This window comes from Ictalurus furcatus, chromosome 24 (assembly GCF_023375685.1).
Source record: "Ictalurus furcatus strain D&B chromosome 24, Billie_1.0, whole genome shotgun sequence".
Lineage (NCBI taxonomy): Eukaryota > Metazoa > Chordata > Actinopteri > Siluriformes > Ictaluridae > Ictalurus > Ictalurus furcatus.
This window is the reverse complement of record NC_071278.1, coordinates 15,611,163-15,631,050: the sequence shown is the minus strand read 5'-3', so window position 1 is coordinate 15,631,050 and position 19,888 is coordinate 15,611,163. Positions and strand designations below refer to the sequence as shown.

The 19,888-nt window shown below is 38.9% G+C and overlaps 1 protein-coding gene across 1 annotated transcript in view; it reads right to left on the bottom strand.

Annotated features, from left to right (window-relative positions):
* The window catches only part of csmd2 (CUB and Sushi multiple domains 2), a 362,365-nt gene extending 350,582 nt beyond the window's left edge, over positions 1-11,783 (bottom strand). Inside the window, exon 1 of the mRNA XM_053612473.1 lies at positions 11,701-11,783. Within this exon, the coding sequence (XP_053468448.1) occupies positions 11,701-11,731 (31 nt within the window). The 5' untranslated portion in view covers positions 11,732-11,783. The remainder of the gene's footprint in view (positions 1-11,700) is intronic.
* Positions 11,784-19,888: the final 8,105 nt, after the last annotated feature.

The following is a 19,888-nucleotide window of genomic DNA, read 5'->3' as shown; positions in this document are numbered from 1 at the left end:
AATAGTTACATAAGTGGAATATAGTACAAGTTGGCCATTTACAAATTGGACCTTGTGCAAAGTGTGCTTCTTTAACTACAGTAAAGAGCAGCATAAATTATATTTGTATGATACTCTGGACTTGCTTATTCAGTGCATCACGTTCCTGCACTGTGCATTTAATGAAAGCAGTGGAAACTTTAAATACCATGACAACTCATTTCCCATGACATATAGCATGAAGCATGATTTGTTTGTCTATGTTAAATACTTTGGTGCATTCAGAAATGATTTGCTGGCATTCCTCTCTCTCTATTGATTGCCCCTGGGGGATTTCTCCAGTGGTCTCCAGTGGTACTGCATTAATGGGGAGGTGACTGCACTTACAACTCAACAATCATTGAAATGCTTCCACAACCAATATTATACCTTTTTAAAAACTCATTGTTATTAAATATATCAAACACAGGAACCTGGCTGAGCTGCTAATACATCAGCAGCCATCATCAGCAGCCATTTAAAATTGTATCGGTTTTAGTAACTCAGGAGTGACCTGGACCTGCTTTTAGAGCCAAGCAAAAAATAAAACATTTCATCAGAGTCTTAACATTAGAATTTGGAGTTTCTCCAAACTGGCTCAGTTAGGAGCTATTTTTAGCCTTGTTTAGCTTTTTTCCACTAATAATGTGTACTATTGTGCTATATTTGTTATTTATAGTCATTTGGCTGTTTATCTTCTTATTTTTTTACTACACTTTTGGATCATGCCAGTGCCAAAATTCACCAAACACCCACAAAAATGTGTTTTAAAAAAAAGAAGCAAAGCACAATGTGTTTTGTTAAAGTGCTCATTTGCATTTTGCCAGATTCTTGCATGTTATCATTATTCCATAGGCCAAACTCTCCACAAAAAAAATGCATCCCTACTTTTCAACAACAGGTCAAACAAGCGTGATTGAAATATGCCAACCCAAAAGGGAAAAAATGACCTACTCAGAGCCATAAATCTCTGTTGGCACAATTATTTTCCAGTCTAATGTGCCAGGGAATGTGCCTCCAAACTACATCATAGCAGGATTAACCTAAGAATGTCCACCATTAGAATGGAAATCAGCAACCTCAGCTTTCCGGAGTGATGCTATACATTAGCTTAATGTCTGTGTGGGGTGATGCTGTTGGCCATTAATAGCATAGCAAATGCAGTGGAAAGACAAGAAGATTGGCCCTACTTTAGCGAGGTGGCATCTTTTTTTCTCCAGTGGATTGGGCGGTTAATAATGCAAACAAGCAGAGAGACAAAACAATCCAAGTGAGCATTTGTGCTGTAGCTAATATGGTTTAAGATATCATGTTCAATATTTAAAACTGCATATTATACACACGCATGCATACACATACACACGTATCAACTCAGGCACTTCTGTAGCAGGTTCACATTAATTATGCATCCAAAATGTCGAGTGACTAATCAGATATGCTGTAGCTGACTGAGGTGAATTCTTAAATCAGATTGCATCTCAAACACAAATGATGTCAGTCATATCAAAGTGAGTCTGATATGAACATGAATTGATTTAGTCAAGCAGAGGTAGCTTAAAACAGTTTGGCCTTCCTGGTTATCCAATTTCAGCAAGGGATGGATCTGGGTGAGAGTGCAAAGGATACGGTATATTTAAGACAGGATTTTGTGCACTATCAGCTCCATTACCAAGCCACAATGTCCCAGTGTTCAGCTCTATAGTATGGGCTTTCAGAGAAACTGATTCATCAGGCTCTATGCTAACATGACATTAGCTGCCTTATGCTTACGTTTCTGCACACAAATGAAATGTTCAATCATTGAGAATTCATTTGCTGAATAACTGACCAGCATCATTCTTATAGACCTATACAGCTCAGACTCTTTTTTCCTAGTCTTTTGGAGCAAGGTCATGTTTGTGAGAGAGTTTATTTAGCTTCTCTCTAAATAATACTCTTTGAAACGGCAAGCTGAAAGGTTGGGCCAGAGGAGGAGAGAAGAGATGTCGAATGACCCATGTAGCCTGTTTGTTTATTGTTCACTGCTCAGGCCAAAGCAGTTTTCATGCCATCCCCATGACAACAAGGATGGAACGAGGGAGTGAAAGGACAGAATCTCAATAAGAGGATCCCCTCTCTACTTCGACCTTACCAGTCATGCAGCTCTGACTCTACTCTCTTTTCCTCACCAGATATTCTGTCATTTTATTTTCAGGAGAGAATGAAAAAAGAATAAAGGAAGGCTTAACAACTAAAAACAGATCTGAGAGTTCTTCCACCTACTTTGTTGAATTTACCTTGTTTTGTTTACTTCCATTTCTTGTTTCTTGAAATTTTCATTTCTACATTTGTTTTACAAGCATATCCAGAAGCAGTACTTTCCTGTTCATCTGCTAATCTGCAGTGGAGGTGATCATTTTCAGGAAGCAAATCCTTTTTTGGAAATTCTGAAAGTAATAATGTGGGGCAATTATATTTCCTTTTAACTGACAGTATATTCAGTACAGTAAACTCTCATTATAACAAGTAGTAAAACAGACAGTAAACCGATCTCAGGACCGACCCTTGGCCCCTGGAGCTGCACCATAGTGCAGTCCACCAAACTATTCTATTGATTCTACACTTATACCATAGTTGATACAGACATAATCTCAGTTATGGAGCCTCCTCTAGTAGTTTCTGTTTCAAAACAGAATGTGGTGGTGTGTCCTCTGTTCCCTAGCTCTGTGTCATGCCACTCATGATGATCCAGTGAGTTCACTGTATAAAATACATCAGCAACAAACCTGATGCACAAACAGTTTCCAAGGAAAAAGGCATTTTGTAAAACAAAACAACAAAAATAAAAAAAGAACAGCATCGATATCAATATTTAGTATTTAAGTAAACATCATGTTTGTTTTATTTAATAAACATGGAGGAGGAAATGCACTCAGAGATTTGACATGTCTTTATCTGTTTACTGATCTGTGTTTTATGATTTGTACTGAATGCTTCTTGGTATTCAGGGTTGTCTCTTTTCACTGGCTGACTCTGGAACAATTAGTTTTATCCTGAGGCCTACTGGTATTGAACCAGTGTCCATAAATCATTGGACCAACATCAATGAGCTTGGCTTTATATCACACTCACTCACTCACTCTGTTCAGAAAGCTGAAGATTCTCCACTAGGCACTATTGATACTCAACCAGGCTTTGTTTGGATCTCGCATTGAGAATATGATGACAGACAAAGCACCAGAAGAGGCATCTACCATGATGCTTTGCATAAATTACAGTTTATAATACCTCATACAGTATGTTTTAAAATGTTCTATTTAACTATTTAACTCATTCAAACCTGTTGCGTACTAAAATAAGTGATCATATCAGATTTCATTACTTTGTTCAATCATAACTTATTATCTTATGGTGTCAACCACAAAACATGACATGTCTTATGTATACTTATCCATACTGATGTGCCCTTTGCATATAACTCATTACACATAAACATTAACTCTGATTTTTCTTATTGTGCATGTACTGTATATTAATAGGCTTCAGTTTTGTGCTTCTTGTCTAAAATTAGCCAATTGTTTAGCCTTGATGTCCTGAGTTGGTCTAATTCATAAAGAAATGTAAAATGTGATCTATATGATCGCACTGATTTCTGAAACACCATTCCATTGCTGCATATCAAGTGGTTATGATGAAATCACAGGTGAAATAATCTACTAGTCTGCTCTCTTTTCTTTCATTCATTCATCTTCAGTAACCGCTTTATCCTGGTCAGGGTTGCTGTGAACCCAGAGCCTATCCTGGGAACATTTGCCGTTAGGTGGAAACACACTGGGTGGGATGCCATTCCATCACAGGGCACCATGCACACAAGCACTTGCACTCTCAATTACACCTTGGGGCAATTTAGTGTAGCCAATGCACCCAGCAAGTTTTTGAGCAGTGGGAGGAAACCGGAGATCACGTAATAAACCCACATAGAGAGAGGGAAAACATGTGAAACTCTGTACAGACCTGACGCCAGGATCAAACCAGAAGTAAAACTACCTGCTGCCCCACTCTGCTACCCCTGTCATTATTATTATTATTATTATTATTATTATTATCATCCATCCATCCATCCATTTTCTGTACTACTTATCCTACACAAGGTCACAGGGAGCCTGGAGCCTATCCCATGGGACTTGGGGCAAAAGGCAGGGGACACCCTGGATGGGGTGCCAACCCATTGCAAGGAACAATTGCATACACACACCCATTCACACACTACAGACAATTTAGAGATGCCAACCAGTCTACAACGCATGTCTTTTGGACTTGCAAGCTCCGTGCATACAGAGAGGAGGGAGGACTTGAACCCCCAACCATGGAGGTACGAGGCAACCGGGCGAACCACTAAGCCATTATTATTATTATTATTATTATTATTATTATTATTACTACTACTACTACTACTACTACTAGTACTACTACTAACTTGCTGTAATTTTATTAAAGCAATATGAATACAAGAGTTAGTTGAGTGCACTAATCTAACTGGACAGCACCATTCCAAGACTGAATATATTTAGTATAAAAGCACTGAGACATTTCACATTTCACGTTTGTATCACTCCACTTCTCTGTGTTTGCTATACAGAATTCCAATTCTGGTGATAGCTCATTACACTGAAACCGTAATTACACTTACTGTACTACAGTCTGTCTATGCATTGCATGGCAACACACAAGGCTATATCCTGTTGTGGCTTCTTTGGGAACTATTTCTCTTGACTGAACAAAATATTTGGCCAAATTGTGTCTGAAATGTCAGTTAGTCCATTTTTATATACTGAATATTACGACAGCTGTGATTACCTACAGCTGAATCACAGCCATGCTGATATTATATTCAGTACAACAATACTCCTGCTCATGTGATATTGCTTAATTAATAATAATTCCAGTAAATTCTGTAATAAACATTATAGTGACCTCATAAACCTGTTACATTTAAAACTGTTACTATATTAAAAAAAATTTTAGCATATACTGTAGCTATACCTCAGCAATTTCAGCATGTAGCCAAATACATGAAATGAAACTTGTTTATCTGTGTTGCCTAGATGTAGCCTATAGTCTCAGTAGGGTTCTTTGGTACAAACCAGAGAATGATAGACACCTGTGCTTAAGTATAACAGCTGTGACAGATCCTCGGCATCGACAGAGGTTAGAGCAGCTAACAGCCTCCTGCCGTCAGTGCACTAAAACATGATGGCTGCCCCTCTCCTGCTGGTTTTTTCTTCACTCCATTTCTCTATGAACTACTGTTTCTTTTATATACATATATACGCACATATATATATTTAGAGAGAGAGAGAGAGAGAGAAAGAGAGAGAGATGCACCACTGTATCAGCAGATAAATGCTATTTTCCCACTATCGGCCGATAGTCTAAAAACATCCGATGATCAGGGCCGATTATATCCTGTCAAACAAAAGAGGGTGGGAAAACACATCGATTTCATGCTGTGTGTAAAGATGATGTCTCTTGTGTGGAATGATGGCAAAACTGCAGTTTGTAAGATCTGTAAGCTCTGCACTGCTAAAATTTTACACTGGAAGTGAGCAGCAGTGAAACAGGAGTTTGGCATCGAGTCTAATTTTTTTCCGGCGCTACTCACGCCAGTACACCGTTGAAAGATTTAAATGAAGATGAGTAGGCAGAAAAGTAGTAGAAAAATATATTTGTAGGGTTGTATATTTCATATCCAGTTAATGTTAGTATGAGTTAATATCATAAAAAAAAGTTTATATTAGGCCTATATATTACCAGTTTGATGTTCAATGATGAAGTAGAAATGCTTTTGTTTGTGGTGAGTGAATGTGAAACTAACAGGAGGTTTTTTATAATTCAGTCAATGTTAATATGAATTAATAACATTCAATAAGTCTTACTTTAATCTTCAGAATTTAGTTCATGTGTTAATGTTAATTAGAGTAATGTGTTTTCTGTTTATGAAACCAGTTACTGTGAAACAACTTGTTGAAAGGGTGAAAATAATGTTTTTATTTGCATTTCTTTCAGAATTGTGGAATTAATTATTATTAATTTAACAGAAGGCATAAAAGGCAGAACTATCGGTATTGGCAGATATCACTCTGAATAATCGGTTATCGGTATCGGCTGAGAAATTTAGTGTGTGTGTGTGTGTATATATATGTGTATATATAATGTATGTATATGTGTGTATATAATGTATGTATATGTGTGTGTGTGTATATATATATATATATATATACACACACACACACACACACAAACCATTTGAGTGAAAGAAAGAAAGAAAGAAAGGAAGGAAGAAAGAAAGAAAAAGACTCTATGTGTCTCTGGTGTAATGGTTTCAAAAATAACTGCCCATTTTTAAACGATGCAGTAACTAATAGAGCCAATTAGCAAGGAGAGAGCTTTCCAGCACTAAGAGAAAGGCAGGAACAACAAAGCAGCTCTGGTGCCGGAGCCATGAATGGAATAAATATTTTTGTCTAATCTAATCACAAAGATCAAAAATAATAGTAATAAAAAAAGCAGTAAATCAGAAGCTTGAAGAGGCTGCAGGGCTAGTACAATCTTTCCTACCAGTCTTTCTTAGATATAGGCCAATCAAATACTTAACATATTATAAGACCAAGATGCGCTTGTCCAGTATCCAATCATTGATACACACCACAAGTAACAAAAGGTCTAGAGTTGAGTCTCTTAGCTACATAAGTACTAATACCAGTACTACTGAAACTAACTCAACTGATTTATAATAAACAACTGTCTTGCTGTGGTTGGCTGTGAACTGGCGCATCGAATATTACATATCACTATATCAAGATATTTTCATGTTGCCTGACTCTAATGTTGATGGAAATATCACAAGATCCCAAGTTAACATGTAAAAGACATGTCATGCTGGTAGCGAGACATACCCTTTATTCTCTTGCCAAGAAAAGCAAACACCTGAATCATATCTATGAAGAGCCTCATGGGAATAAAATGAGCTTAATATATTTTCTTCTTCTTAGACACTCTAAAGAAATGCCATTAAGCAGGTGAGTTTGTGTATGTAGCTGACTCAGACCTCCTACTCCTTATGCCATTATGCAATGTGAGAGAGCTGACTGCAATGCGAAATGACAGGAAGAAACATAAACCCGAAAAGGGAAAGTACAAGCTGAGACTATGATGCTATTATCATTACGAATCTGCCATGGGGTCTGGAAAGGAATGCCCACTGCTTCAAAAGGACCATGTTTGTGTTCACGTCTTGCCATTATAAACCCAGTGTGGTATAATGACCAAATCATCAGCATTTACCTGAAACCACCACAGCAATTACGACAGAGCCATCAGCATATCCTGTTACCTCATTATGTTAAAACAGGGCTATGATGTCTGATGTTTTAACAACCAGTATGAAACTGAACTTGTACACGGTTCACTCAGTGTCTTTCTCAATTTAATTAACATTTATGACCACAGCATCATTCTGTAAAATGAAAATCAAAATAATGGATTTAGTGTGTAATGGTTATGCTACACTACACTATTGGAATTTCCAGGTAGACAATGCTTCACCTGAAGCAATGATGGTCTTCCAGTATTACTTTTCCATACAAACAGAGGGCCAGATGTTAAGTTTTTCAGTAAAGACAACCATTTGTGCATGTCAGGACATATCTCTACTGCAGTTTCATGGGATAGTGAAGCTCATACAGCTCCCGCTTAAACCTGCTGGCATTTAACGTGACTTCAAGCACTCAGGAGCTGTCCATGGTCCCTAATGCACTGCTGCTACAGATTGTGGCAGAAAAACCTGCGCTGTCTTCTAAAGCACGTACCTACCATTTGCTCTTTGTACCTCTGTAAATGGAATTCTGAACAAGAGCTACAGTAAGCTCTTCATTGTAGCACTTGACTGAGCTTGTTGTCTACTTTTGGTGCTTAATGTCGAACACCTATACAATGGGCTGTGTTTTCCTATTTCTTGGGTATAATGACAACATAGGCATCCCACAAAGTTGTTGAATGCTTGATTCTTATCACTAAGAATGTGTTGATTGAATTTCTATAACAGCACCTCTGACAGTAATTCTGGCTGGATACGTAAACATTTTTGTAGTAACCGCTCATTCACAGGGGCTTGTGTGGTAGATGCTGCTGATAATTTTTGGAAGGAGACTCCAGTGTCAGCCCTTTAACAGTTATAGATGAAGCTGTCATTTTCTTTAAACAGGTTTCCACCAAGGTTAAGTCTTTTTGTTTTATTAACTTCAAGAATGAGGAAAAAAAAGAGAGGTTTGTGAAGGAATGGCAGTTTATAGCTGTTATAATATAAGTAATAACAGGAACTAACTAAATGAAACTGTAAATAGATAAACAGTATAATTTGTCGCTCTTTAATTAAATAAATATTTGGCAAATTGAGGATAAGAAGAATAAAACACATCAGGATGTGTTGTTATTGGAAAATAATCAACTTCATGGCTGTAAAGGGCACATAACACCACCACATTGTTGATTATATTGGTTTAACAGTGTTAAATGTTTATTCCTTACATATCATGTAAAGTGTCTAGTCATTTATCATTATTTATAATATAATGATAATCATTACTGCATCATATTTATTACTCATTCAAAGCAGACAAGTCAGTTCTCTTGCCTGCATTTTTGACTTTATATTATATCAAAAATAAGGCATCTCAAAAGCTTGCACTCCTTAGACTTCCTTCTGAATGCAACAAAGGAATATGGGCAATATTTCAAACTCTCTATCTGCATTTACCTCCATGTAGATGCCAACGTGATACAAGATGGCATGTTGCATTATTGTTTTTTCAAACACATCACATTAGATATGCAACTATGATTTAGTCTCTAGTGAGATCTCTGCAGGATATATTTTAAGCTTTCTTTAAACACCTGTCACTGCAGGGCTGAACTTAGGTGATGCATGATAACGAGGAAGCTGTAAAAAGAAACAAGCCCTTTTCTAGAAGCAAATCAAATATGTTATGCTTCCTGCTTTCTCCATCAGTTAAAGTTTATACCCTATAAGCCAGCAAATACACGCACTCATGCTGCCATTTTACATTGTTAGATGCAACATCATAAAAGTAACTCCTTACTCAAAGACCTCTCCAACATGATGAAGAAAGACTGAACAGAGCCTTACAATAAGTTGCATCATGGAGATGCTACTGATTTTATTAAGCCATCTATTCTATGAGATCTGCAAGATATCCTGATTCAACCAAACTTAAAAAGTATGATCAAGTCTAAATGAACAGTTGTTGAATTAACTCCTAAAGCATTGAATTCAATCCCGATTAGTAACCAGATAATCATTAAACCATAATGACATGGATGAGTGCTTTACTAAATCCTGACTATGTTCACATCATTTCACAACCGCCAGAAGACTTCTAGAGGTCGTCATTCAACACTGACTACGTTTACATGGACGGCAGTAATCTAATTACTGACTTTAATCTGACCAAGATAATAATGTGATTAAGGTGTTTACGAGTCGCTTTTAGAATACTCCTTTCATGTACCCGTTTTATATGTTATACATATTTTACATGTTTTAGAACATAGATTAACGGCACACGTCATTACGTCACAGCGCCACGCCGTCCGACGTCCCTCCAGAATTTCACGTATTAACATACAGTTTGTCTTCGTTATGGTACCATGTATATAGTTTTGGGTGTTTTTATTTTTAAATTTTATGAACGCTTCCAGTGCGGTTAATTATTTGTCATGCTATACGTGCTAATAGACGACTGCTTGAAGCCGCATACTTACTTACTGTATAGTAGCCGGGATACATGTATTTCACCTGCTATAGGCCTATAGTCGGCAAGTACGCAGTTTGGGACGGAGCCGTGCTCTATTGTTTGCCGTAAAACGGTTGAGCACTGCCGTGCGTGTACGTGTCCTGTCGCAAAATGCGGTGAAAACTCTCACACAACGTTAATAATGTGATTAAGGTGTGTACATGTCTGTAATACACATCAATAATGCGACTAAAACAGGAATACTCCACGTCTTAATTCAATTTGTGTTTATTTTGAGTATGACCTTAATCGGATTAAGGTAATTAAAAATAGCTGTTTACATGGTATTTTCTTAATCAGAGTATTGTCTTAATCGGGTTAATAGTGGATTATTGTTGTCCATGTAAACACACTGACTGTTGAGCTGGTATGTCTTCAGAATGATCTGTGGTCCCATAGTGGGTAAATAAAACCCCCCAAACATTGTTCTTATCCTGAAGAAGCTGTATGTGGTGCTGTATATCGATTTGCTTTGATCTTCCTCTCCAAATCCTGAATTAGCGGCCGTCAATTCAAAAGTCACCTTAAACATTCCTTCGCATGAAGTATAGCCTAAAGCTCATTACCTTTAGCCATAAGGGTTTAATTATATAAACTTCCTCGCATGTGGATTTATTTCTGTTTTTGCTGAGATATGGTGAAGCTTTGGTGCCGCTTAATGGGAAAAAAGGGCAACTGCTTGGGGGGTGGGGGGACGTTTAACCGGAGCTGTGCAAACGAGGAAAATCAAACACAAACAGTCATGCAGTAAGTAAACTACCTATCGCACCTTAACACAATAAACACACCACGCTTTTGTTTGGAATAAATTATAAAAGCGGGTAAAACAGGCAGCGCGACATCCTGTGAGAGATCAGTAATAAAATAAAACTCTTAGACTCAATCTAGAGCATTTCAGTCCAAACGATTATTATGTGGAGAGTGCACGGATTCATAGCTAAATTGCAGTGAAGGTGAGAGACAGAACTCATCAGAAACGTACAGCTATCTGACTTCATGGATTTAAGAAAACGCGTGACACAAGAATGTGCTTTTTTCTGATGATCTGTTGCTATTCGTTAAGCCATTAGGCCAATATTCCGTAAGTGAGTTTTAAAAGTTCGACCTGGTGCAGAACTCCAATCTAACGATACTTGATATAATATTGTTTAGTGTATAGTAAAGTCAATTTTCAGAACTGGTGAAGGATAGCGCCAAAATAACGGTTTGTCCGCGCGTAACGCTCATGCCACCCCCGCACACATGCCCCCGTCCTAATAAAAACCCTTATTCTTTCTCGCCCCCTCACGCACACACACACACACACACACAACCCTCTCATGTCGAGCATTTCTTTAAGGCACTTTAGGTACGTGTTCGAGTTTGGAATAAACTGCCATGGAGGATGTTTTAGTGGAAAACGTGACGTTTCGTTCAACGCATCCGTTTTACACAGCATGACGGCATGGTGCGTTTATACCTACAAATATCCGTATAGAAACGGCTCATAGATGATACAACATAAAGCAGTCGTATATTTAGCTTGGAACTAGACTGCGAGGAAAGTAAACGTGAAGATCATTCCAGTACTCGGCTTATCATGTAAGCTGCATTCGTGTGGGCTGCTCAGATTCTGAGGAAGAATAACACAGAGCGGACACACAGCCTGTTCCAAAAACGCATCATTCTGTGCACCAGCAGCATATTTCTGAGACATTTAACGTGCATACAGTGTGAAAAGGGGTACATGGCAGGTGGTCCATAGTGTATACAGTGTATATAGTGAGCCAGGGTGCGCATGCATCCCCGCGCATCAACCGCCGCTCCGCGCGCGCCAACTGCAGAAACTTACCGTTGCCGTGAACCGAGGCGGCGAGCAGCATAATGTACAAGAGCAGAAGCCGGTTCCAGGGCTGCGAGGGTACTCCCGCCTTCATTAGCGCGAAAAGCCTTATTCTCCCCGATTTCCCTGCACATTCAAAGGCAGTCCGTACAAGTCCCGTTCCATCCACTTTCAAAGTGGCGCCCATGGCAGGGATTTGCGGGTTTGTTTGCCGGGTTGTTGTTGTTTTTTTTTTTGTGCGTTTCGGCGGCGGATCACTATTATCACACGGTTTTCACGGGAAGATTCGCTTCGCGTCGGTGCTGAGAAAAATCCCTACGCGTCGGGAGCGAGCTCGCGCAGGCGGACTGAACCATCTCGCGCAGACTGCGGGGTTCGCGGATGCTTCACAGCAAAGCCGAGGAATGGAAGATTATGATAACGTCTTTTTTTTCCAGTACAGAGCCCAGACAAATAGTACACGCTGTATAGAAGGGAATGATGTGGTTTAGGTTTAAAAGCCTCTAGCGGGCTGCTGTAACCCGCTCCACGCGCCTCCTCTATTTCGACTCGGCGTCCGTGCGTTTTGTTTCCTATTAATTAGTGGAACTCTTACGTTTCAGCCTCTCTCTACATGAATCATAGGAGACATACACACAACCTCCGCTCAAAAGTTTGCAGCCTCCGTTTCTGTCTGAATCATTGTGAGGTGTGGACGTGGTCGATAAGGCATTCCCTGGACCGCAGCTCCTTTAGGCTCACTGCATTAGTAGTCTCTCAACGACACCGAAAGTCCGACTGCAGAGAGCGCATCTCTCTCTCTCTCTCTCTCTCTCACTCACTCACTCACTCACTCACACACACACACACATATACACACACTCTGGCACAGTCTGTTGCTTTGAAGATTTTGTAGTAGGCTAGTAGTATAGATAGTAGTAGTAGTAGTAGTAGTAATAATAATAATCATAATCATAATAATAATAATCGGATTCATGTTATGAAATGTTTCCAACTGCACGCTCTCCTGTGTGTCTTTGCGTGTGTGTGTCAGGACTAAATATAGGTAGTCTATATAACTACTAAATTTCTCATAAAAATAAATAAATATATAAATAAAATTGCACTAACAAGTACAGTGGGGGAAATGAGTATTGAACGCGTCAAGTAAATATATTTCCAATTAGGTTATTCACATGAAATTTTCACCAGACATCAGTATTAACTCAAAAAATCTGGAAATATAAAGAATTCACAACATTAAAGTCCATAAATAAAGCTATGTGTAATAAAGTGAAATGACACAGGAAAAAAGTGTTGAACACACTAAGAAAAAGCAGTTCTCTAAGGCAAAGCAAGGCAAGGAACCAGCTGAAATCCATAAGTAGTTAGAAAGTAATTATACCTCCTATCTGTGCAAATTAATATCAGCTGGATTAGTAAATTGATGGTCTATAAAAAGGCTTTTTGTTACCAAGGTGTCACATAAGAAACATCTCATGATGGGTAGAAGCAAAGAGCTCTCCCAAGGCCTTTGCAACCTTATTGTTGCAAAAACATATTGATGGAATCGGATACAGACGTATTTCAAAACTTCTGAATCTTCCATTAGGCACCATTGGGACCACTATCTGCAACTGGAAGCAACATTACTCCGTCATCAACACGCCATGCACAGGAGCTCCTCTCAAGACTTTTGACCAGGGAGTCAGAAGAATAGTCAGAAGAGAAGCCCAAGAGCCAAGGTCCACTCGGAAAGAGCTCCAGAAACACTTGGAGGCAGCAGGTACCATCGTCACAGAGAAAACAATAGGCAATGCACTCCACCGCCATGGCCTCTATGCACGCTCACCCCGCAAGACTCCATTACTAAAGAAAAGGTACGTCGAAGCTCATTTAAAGTTTGCTACAACTCATTTGGACAAGCCTATGAAATACTGGGAGAGTGTAGTCTGGTCTGACGAGAGCAAAGTTGACCTTTTTGACTGTTATACTACACACCATATTTGGAGAAGAAATGACACTGCAAATCACATGCCAAACACTATGCCAACAGTGAACTTTGGAGGTGGAGGCATCGTGGTGTGGGGCTGTTTTTCATCACATAATACTGGCAGACTTCATATAATTGAAGGAACAATGAATGGAGCCCTTTACCAGCAGATTCTGAGAAGAATCTGCTGCCATCCACCAGGATGATGAAGATAAGATGTGGGTGGACCTTCCAGCAGGACAACAATCCAAAGCATACAGCAAAGGAAACTCTCAATTGGTTTCAGAGAAAAAAAATTCAAGGTGTTAGAATGGCTAAGTCAATCACCTGACTTGACCCCATTTGAACAAGATTTAAAGACAATATGTTTAGAAGAACGGGCCAAAATCACACCTGAATACTGCGGCTGATTAATTTCTTCATACAGGAAGCGTCTTGAATCTGTCATTACAAACAAAGGCTTCTGCACTAAGTATTAAAAAATTTCAGTTAGTGTGTTCAATACTTTTTTCCTGTGTCATTCCTCTTTATTACACATAACTTCATTTATGGACTTTAATGTTGTGAATTCTTAAGATTTCCGGATTTCTTGAGTTAATACCAACGTCTGGTGAAATATTTCATGTGAATAGCCTCATTGGAAATATATTTACTGAAAAAAATGTTGATGCGTTCAATACTTATTTCCCCCACTGTATATAGCTTTGTTGTATACTGGCACTGTAATCTATTATAGGTAATGTATAGGTAATGTAATAGCTTTCTTGTATTTGTAAGTCAGTTGTATAGGGGGAAAAAAAAGATATACTGACGTCATGCAAGGTTAGTCGGATTCCTAGTTGTCAAGCACGTCATTTTTGTTTACTTTCGAATGAATTACATCGTCCATCTCAATCCAGACATTACAAACCTGAAGGCTCAATCGTGCGAGACTAATCTACAGTTATTGAGAGTTTTACATTAAATCACAATCCGCGCTGTCACTCTGTATAAAATTTTCGTACCCTCTGCTGTGGAGAGACCGAGAGAAAACCCTAAGCACGCTTGGTGTTCCGCCCTCAGGCCTTTCCCGTGATCAACATGGATCCATCCAGACATTCCTGAGGACGAGCTGGATAGAGTGTGCTTTAGAATATGGAGACGTTCGGTGTTGGCCCAGAGGCGCATATGGCCACACTTAGCAAAAAATGTCTACAGGTTTATGCACGAACCGCTAGTGATGGACATCAGCAGCATCAGCACACAAAAGCAACCTGAGGAGATCTTATCTGGAATATGAGTAGCCAGGCTGTGTTTGTCAGAGGTCAATGTCTTGGACACGTGTACATTAAACAAAAACAAACAAAAATGACTAGGTCCAATTTCTTAAAAGCGAATTTAATTAATCCATTCACCTATTTTCTGTTCCGCTTATCCTATGCAGGGTAGCGGGGAAGCCTGGAGCCAATCCCACAGAACTCGGGGCACAAGACGGGGACACCCTGGACGGGGTGCCAACCCATCCCAGGGAACAAATAATACAAAGTCACACACTACAGACAATTTGGAAATGTCATTCAGCCTACAACGCATGTCTTTGGACCACTGGAAGGAAGCCGGAGTACCTGGAGGAAACCCCTGAAGCACAGGGAGAACTTGCAAGCTCAGTGCACACAGGGTGGAAGCGAGATTCAAACCCCCAAGCCTGGAGGTGCAAGGCAAGCGTGCTAACCACTAAGCCACTGTGCCCCCCAAAAGTGAAATCATGTTTATTTTTTAATTGAAGTGATTTATTTTAAAGCTCCTTAGCCAACCTTTGTGCAAATTGTGCCTTCAGCAGGGCAGGTGTGGGTATAGGTGGCAATATTGCAAACATCCCTTAGCAGATAGCATATAGGATAGGTCTAGAGAATGATTTTAGTCTACAGATCCAGCATTGTATTTTCATGTGGATTAAGCAGATCTTTAGCACTGTAGCAGGCTGTATGTTAAGTGGTGATGCAGTGGTGTCATGACTTCTCCATGAGATTTGATTTGCCCCATCAGCAGCTGGGCAGCTGAACATTTTAGCCATGCATGAAAGTGTTCTTTAGAGTAAGGAGCACCAGCCATGGATGTTCTTCAGAACATTTATTTGCAGATGGATTTTGAAGCCCCTGTCTGGTAACCATTGCTTTGTCCTGCTCTGGTAAAAACAACAAGATCTGAATTATTATTTTTTTTTATTTTATTATTTCTATTTCCATGTCATACTAACTTGCTTGCTGTTTTGTCTGTTTATTACATTGGTAATGTAATAATGACTCAGTTTTAGCACTGTATTGGCAAATTATTGGCACTCATCTTGTATTCAGTCTCAGGCACTGCATGTGAAGTTAATGACTCTTCATGATTTAGCAGCACCAGCTCTGAATTAACCCAGGCCACTACATTAGCTGACTGATTTCGGCTAATTAGCAAATGCTTTAATTGGATACAAAAAGTCTCAGTTCTATAGCTCTGCTTTGGGTTCTTTGGAAACTATGACGCTTCTAAGTAATTTGTCAAAAATAGGCCACTAGGGCTGTATCTGGACTGGTATGTTGTTCTTTTTCTTTGGACAAACACTTTGATGCAATTGTTTCAGGAGGACGGAGTCACTGTCTGCATCTGTGACTTGTTTGAGAATACAGTGATATACACTCACTGTCCACTTTAATAGGAACACCTGAACACCTGCTAATTTATGCCATAATAGACTCAGGTCCCTGTTCTTGGCTGACAGGAGTGGAACCTGACGTGGTCTTCTGTTCTTATCAACCAGACATTTCCACCCACAGAACTGTTGCTCAGTCAATGTTTTTTTGTTTTTCAAACAATCCTGTGTAAACTTTATAGACTGTTGTGTGTGAAAATCCCTGGAGATCAGCAGCTTATGAAACCAAAACTCAAACTCAAACCAACCCATCTGGCACCAACAACCATGCCATGATTAAAGTCAAAAAGATCACATTTTTCCCTATTCTAATGTTTGATGTGAACATTAACTTAAGCTCTTGACCTGTATCTGAATGGTTTTATGCGCTGTGCTGCTGTCACATGATTGGCTGATTGAAAGTGTGGTAAGTAGCTCTTGTTAATTTGAGCATAATTCTCTTAAAACTTTGGCTAATGCCTGTCATCCTGCATCATGCACCTGCCCTTTGGATACAGCAGCTTGCATCACTCTTTACCTGTGGACTGTAGTGCTGAAGGAGTAGAGAATCAGCGATAGCAGACTTCAGTTTGCCCACTGTTCTTTGTTGTGCTGGCTGCCATTTGCCATACTGCATTATTTCTTGTCTAAGTGATGCAGTGAGCTCTGCTTCTTGTACTGGGACGAGAAGCATGACAAGCCCTGTAAATTGTGTGTTTATTAATATTATGTTTTGTTTGTGGGAAGGGGCATCTCTATCATGGCAGATATTTTATTTGGGTCAGGCCTGGTACAATCTCCATTATATGTATGTCTATTTTGACCTCAGACACCATGCATAACATTTTGTCATTGTTTTGTTTTTTACTTTGGGCCTGTCCATTAAACTCTAATGATTATGACTTATGGAACAGCAAATGTTCCAGGAAAATCTCCAAAGTTTTCAGAGTTTATTTGTTGAAATACCTCACTGGCTGACTTGATGCTGAAGGGAAAGCAGAGGAATCTGCCCCATGGTTGAATGTGCAGAGGTCAGCACATTCACAGATAACCTTTTTCAGCTAAACTGGTGAATATTTTATACCAGTTGTTTCGGACATGTGGTGTGTGCCTTGTTAAAGTCTCTAGGAAATACTGTAGAAGCCATCCTTCTTTTCAGTAATGACTATTCAGTCATGATATTTACTTTATAGATAACCCCTCTCTGTTTTTAAATCATGCGGTGTCTCCTTCAGTTTGTCTCAAACTACAGATGTAATCTTTCTGCAGCAATAGATTACTGGAGCCATACTGGGATCTTATTACTCATTAGATTACTAGATCACTAGATTGCCTAGATTACTCATAAGCTTCAGTGGACAATGCCTTGGCTTGGGGAGTCATGACATCTCTGCCTCAGGACACATAATATGTCTAACATGAGGTTTGATAAGAATTTCTCCCTGAGACTGTTGTCTGCGATGCTAAAAAAATATTTTGTCCCATTGCATTAAATCTGGGATGTCACGCCAGCCCATAGAGAGCCACAACCCTGCAGATTTGTGTTTCCTTTATTTAACTCACAAAATTAACCTCATTGAGGCTTTGGTAATTAGCTGGTCATGTCCTGTCATAAAACGCAACCCTGCTATTCTTGTACTGCCAGTGTACCAGTCCAGCCAAGTGGTGATGGCAGTCTAAACTATTTACTAAGACAAACAGTTACAATGCTGGGTTGATTAATGGATTACCCTTAATACACCCTACACTGGCAGACTATTTTTGCATTGATTAAACAACAGGAGCTTTTATTTTTCTGACCTCATATTGTGTTTTCTCTCTGTCAAATTTTACAAATCAGTGCTAATATAAGAACATTTATTTTAATAACTCAAGATCATCTTCAGGTCATATCCCCTAGTCTTTTATTTTGTAGCCCATTTCTTCATTATACTTTAACGACTTTGAGAATACACTGGCAGTATTTGTGCAGGGAAGAAATATGTAGTTGACAGGAGGAAAAAAACATACACCCTTAATATACTGTATATATGAACCACTTGACCATAGGCCTGGTGCTTCACTGTGATGTGTTTTATATACTTGGACAATTTGATGCTCTCTGAATAACTGAGGTCAAGAAGTGAATGGTTTGCAAATTCATATTACATCATTAGCACAATAAAATAGATACTGTTATAAGAAACTAATCGATGGGGTGATGTTATGCATTCAAATGTGTAGTTTTTTATTCCTCTTATACCACAGCAATTTGCCAATGCAAACCATTTCCATCTATTAAAGAACAACATGGGTGTTTACATTTAGGTTTAATGTTGTGGACCATACGTGAAAAAGTCAGTTCCTGTTATCACTTACAGTAGGTTAAAACAGCTGTAAACTGTTGTTCCCTCACAAGCCTCTCATTTTTTCATCTCTTGATGTTAAGATTGCCAGTGTCTTCCCATGCCCAGTATCTTTCTGTGTTGCAGGGAGATAGACTTAAAGTTATAGCTTTACCTCTGACTATTACAAAACACCGACTCTAGAGACATCACCAAAATTTCTAACTAATCGTCTATAGGTGTAAGGTACAAGGATATTGAGTATAAGGAGAATAGATCTTTTACCCCATTGTGCGAGATCTTTCAACACTGTAGACATACACTAGCTTATTGAGTTTATATATCCTAAACATTGCATATTTTATATGCAGTATATGCAAATGCATATAATCCATTAGAGTGAAAAAGTCTACATACCCCATTGTTTTAAACAAAAAAGTGTGTGCCTCTTTATAATCCATCTAAATAAAAATCAGTTAAACATGAAACTTACAGGGTGTATCCTATATGGCTGTAATGAGACAATAATCTAAAGCATTAGACAAAATTTGAAGAAGACCGTGTATCTGGCAGAATACAAATTATTATAGAAAATGTAGCCTATATCACATTCAGATAGAGAAATGCATTTTAAACTGACATCATTTTATTTATGTTACTACTGATACTCTACTATTAATATTGTACAGTATTCAAATATTTTGAATAATAAAGGAACATCTGTCAAATCTTACACAGTGCATTGCTGTAATAAACTAGCCTAAGTGTATGCAAACTTTTCGACCTGATTGTAATAATGTTGTATGAGCAGAGAACTGCAAACATGTAGAAAGTTATTCACATGGTTGGATTTCACTCTGGTAGTTGTTCCTGTATGCAGGCCATGGCTCATTGACCAGAGTGTCTCTATTAGCTTATGATGCATCTGTGTGAGCTAAATACAGTGTGGTCTCTATTCTCAGGCTACTGAGGCAGTATGACTGGAGGATTGGACATTGTTAATCAAGAGAGAAAAGGGCCACATCAGCATCAGCATGACACCATGGCTCCTGAACCTGACAATCTAGATGAGACCATAGGGGTTACAGAGGCAAACAAAAAAATTTAAAGGTTTCTAAAGTTTCCTTATCCCTGATCATGACAAGAAGGAGGCTGGTTTTGACTGTCTGTCCAGGGAGGATTTCCTCCCACTGCCCAGCACTGCTGGAATCATCCTCAGAGGGATCCTGCCAAAAAGGACAAGAAGAA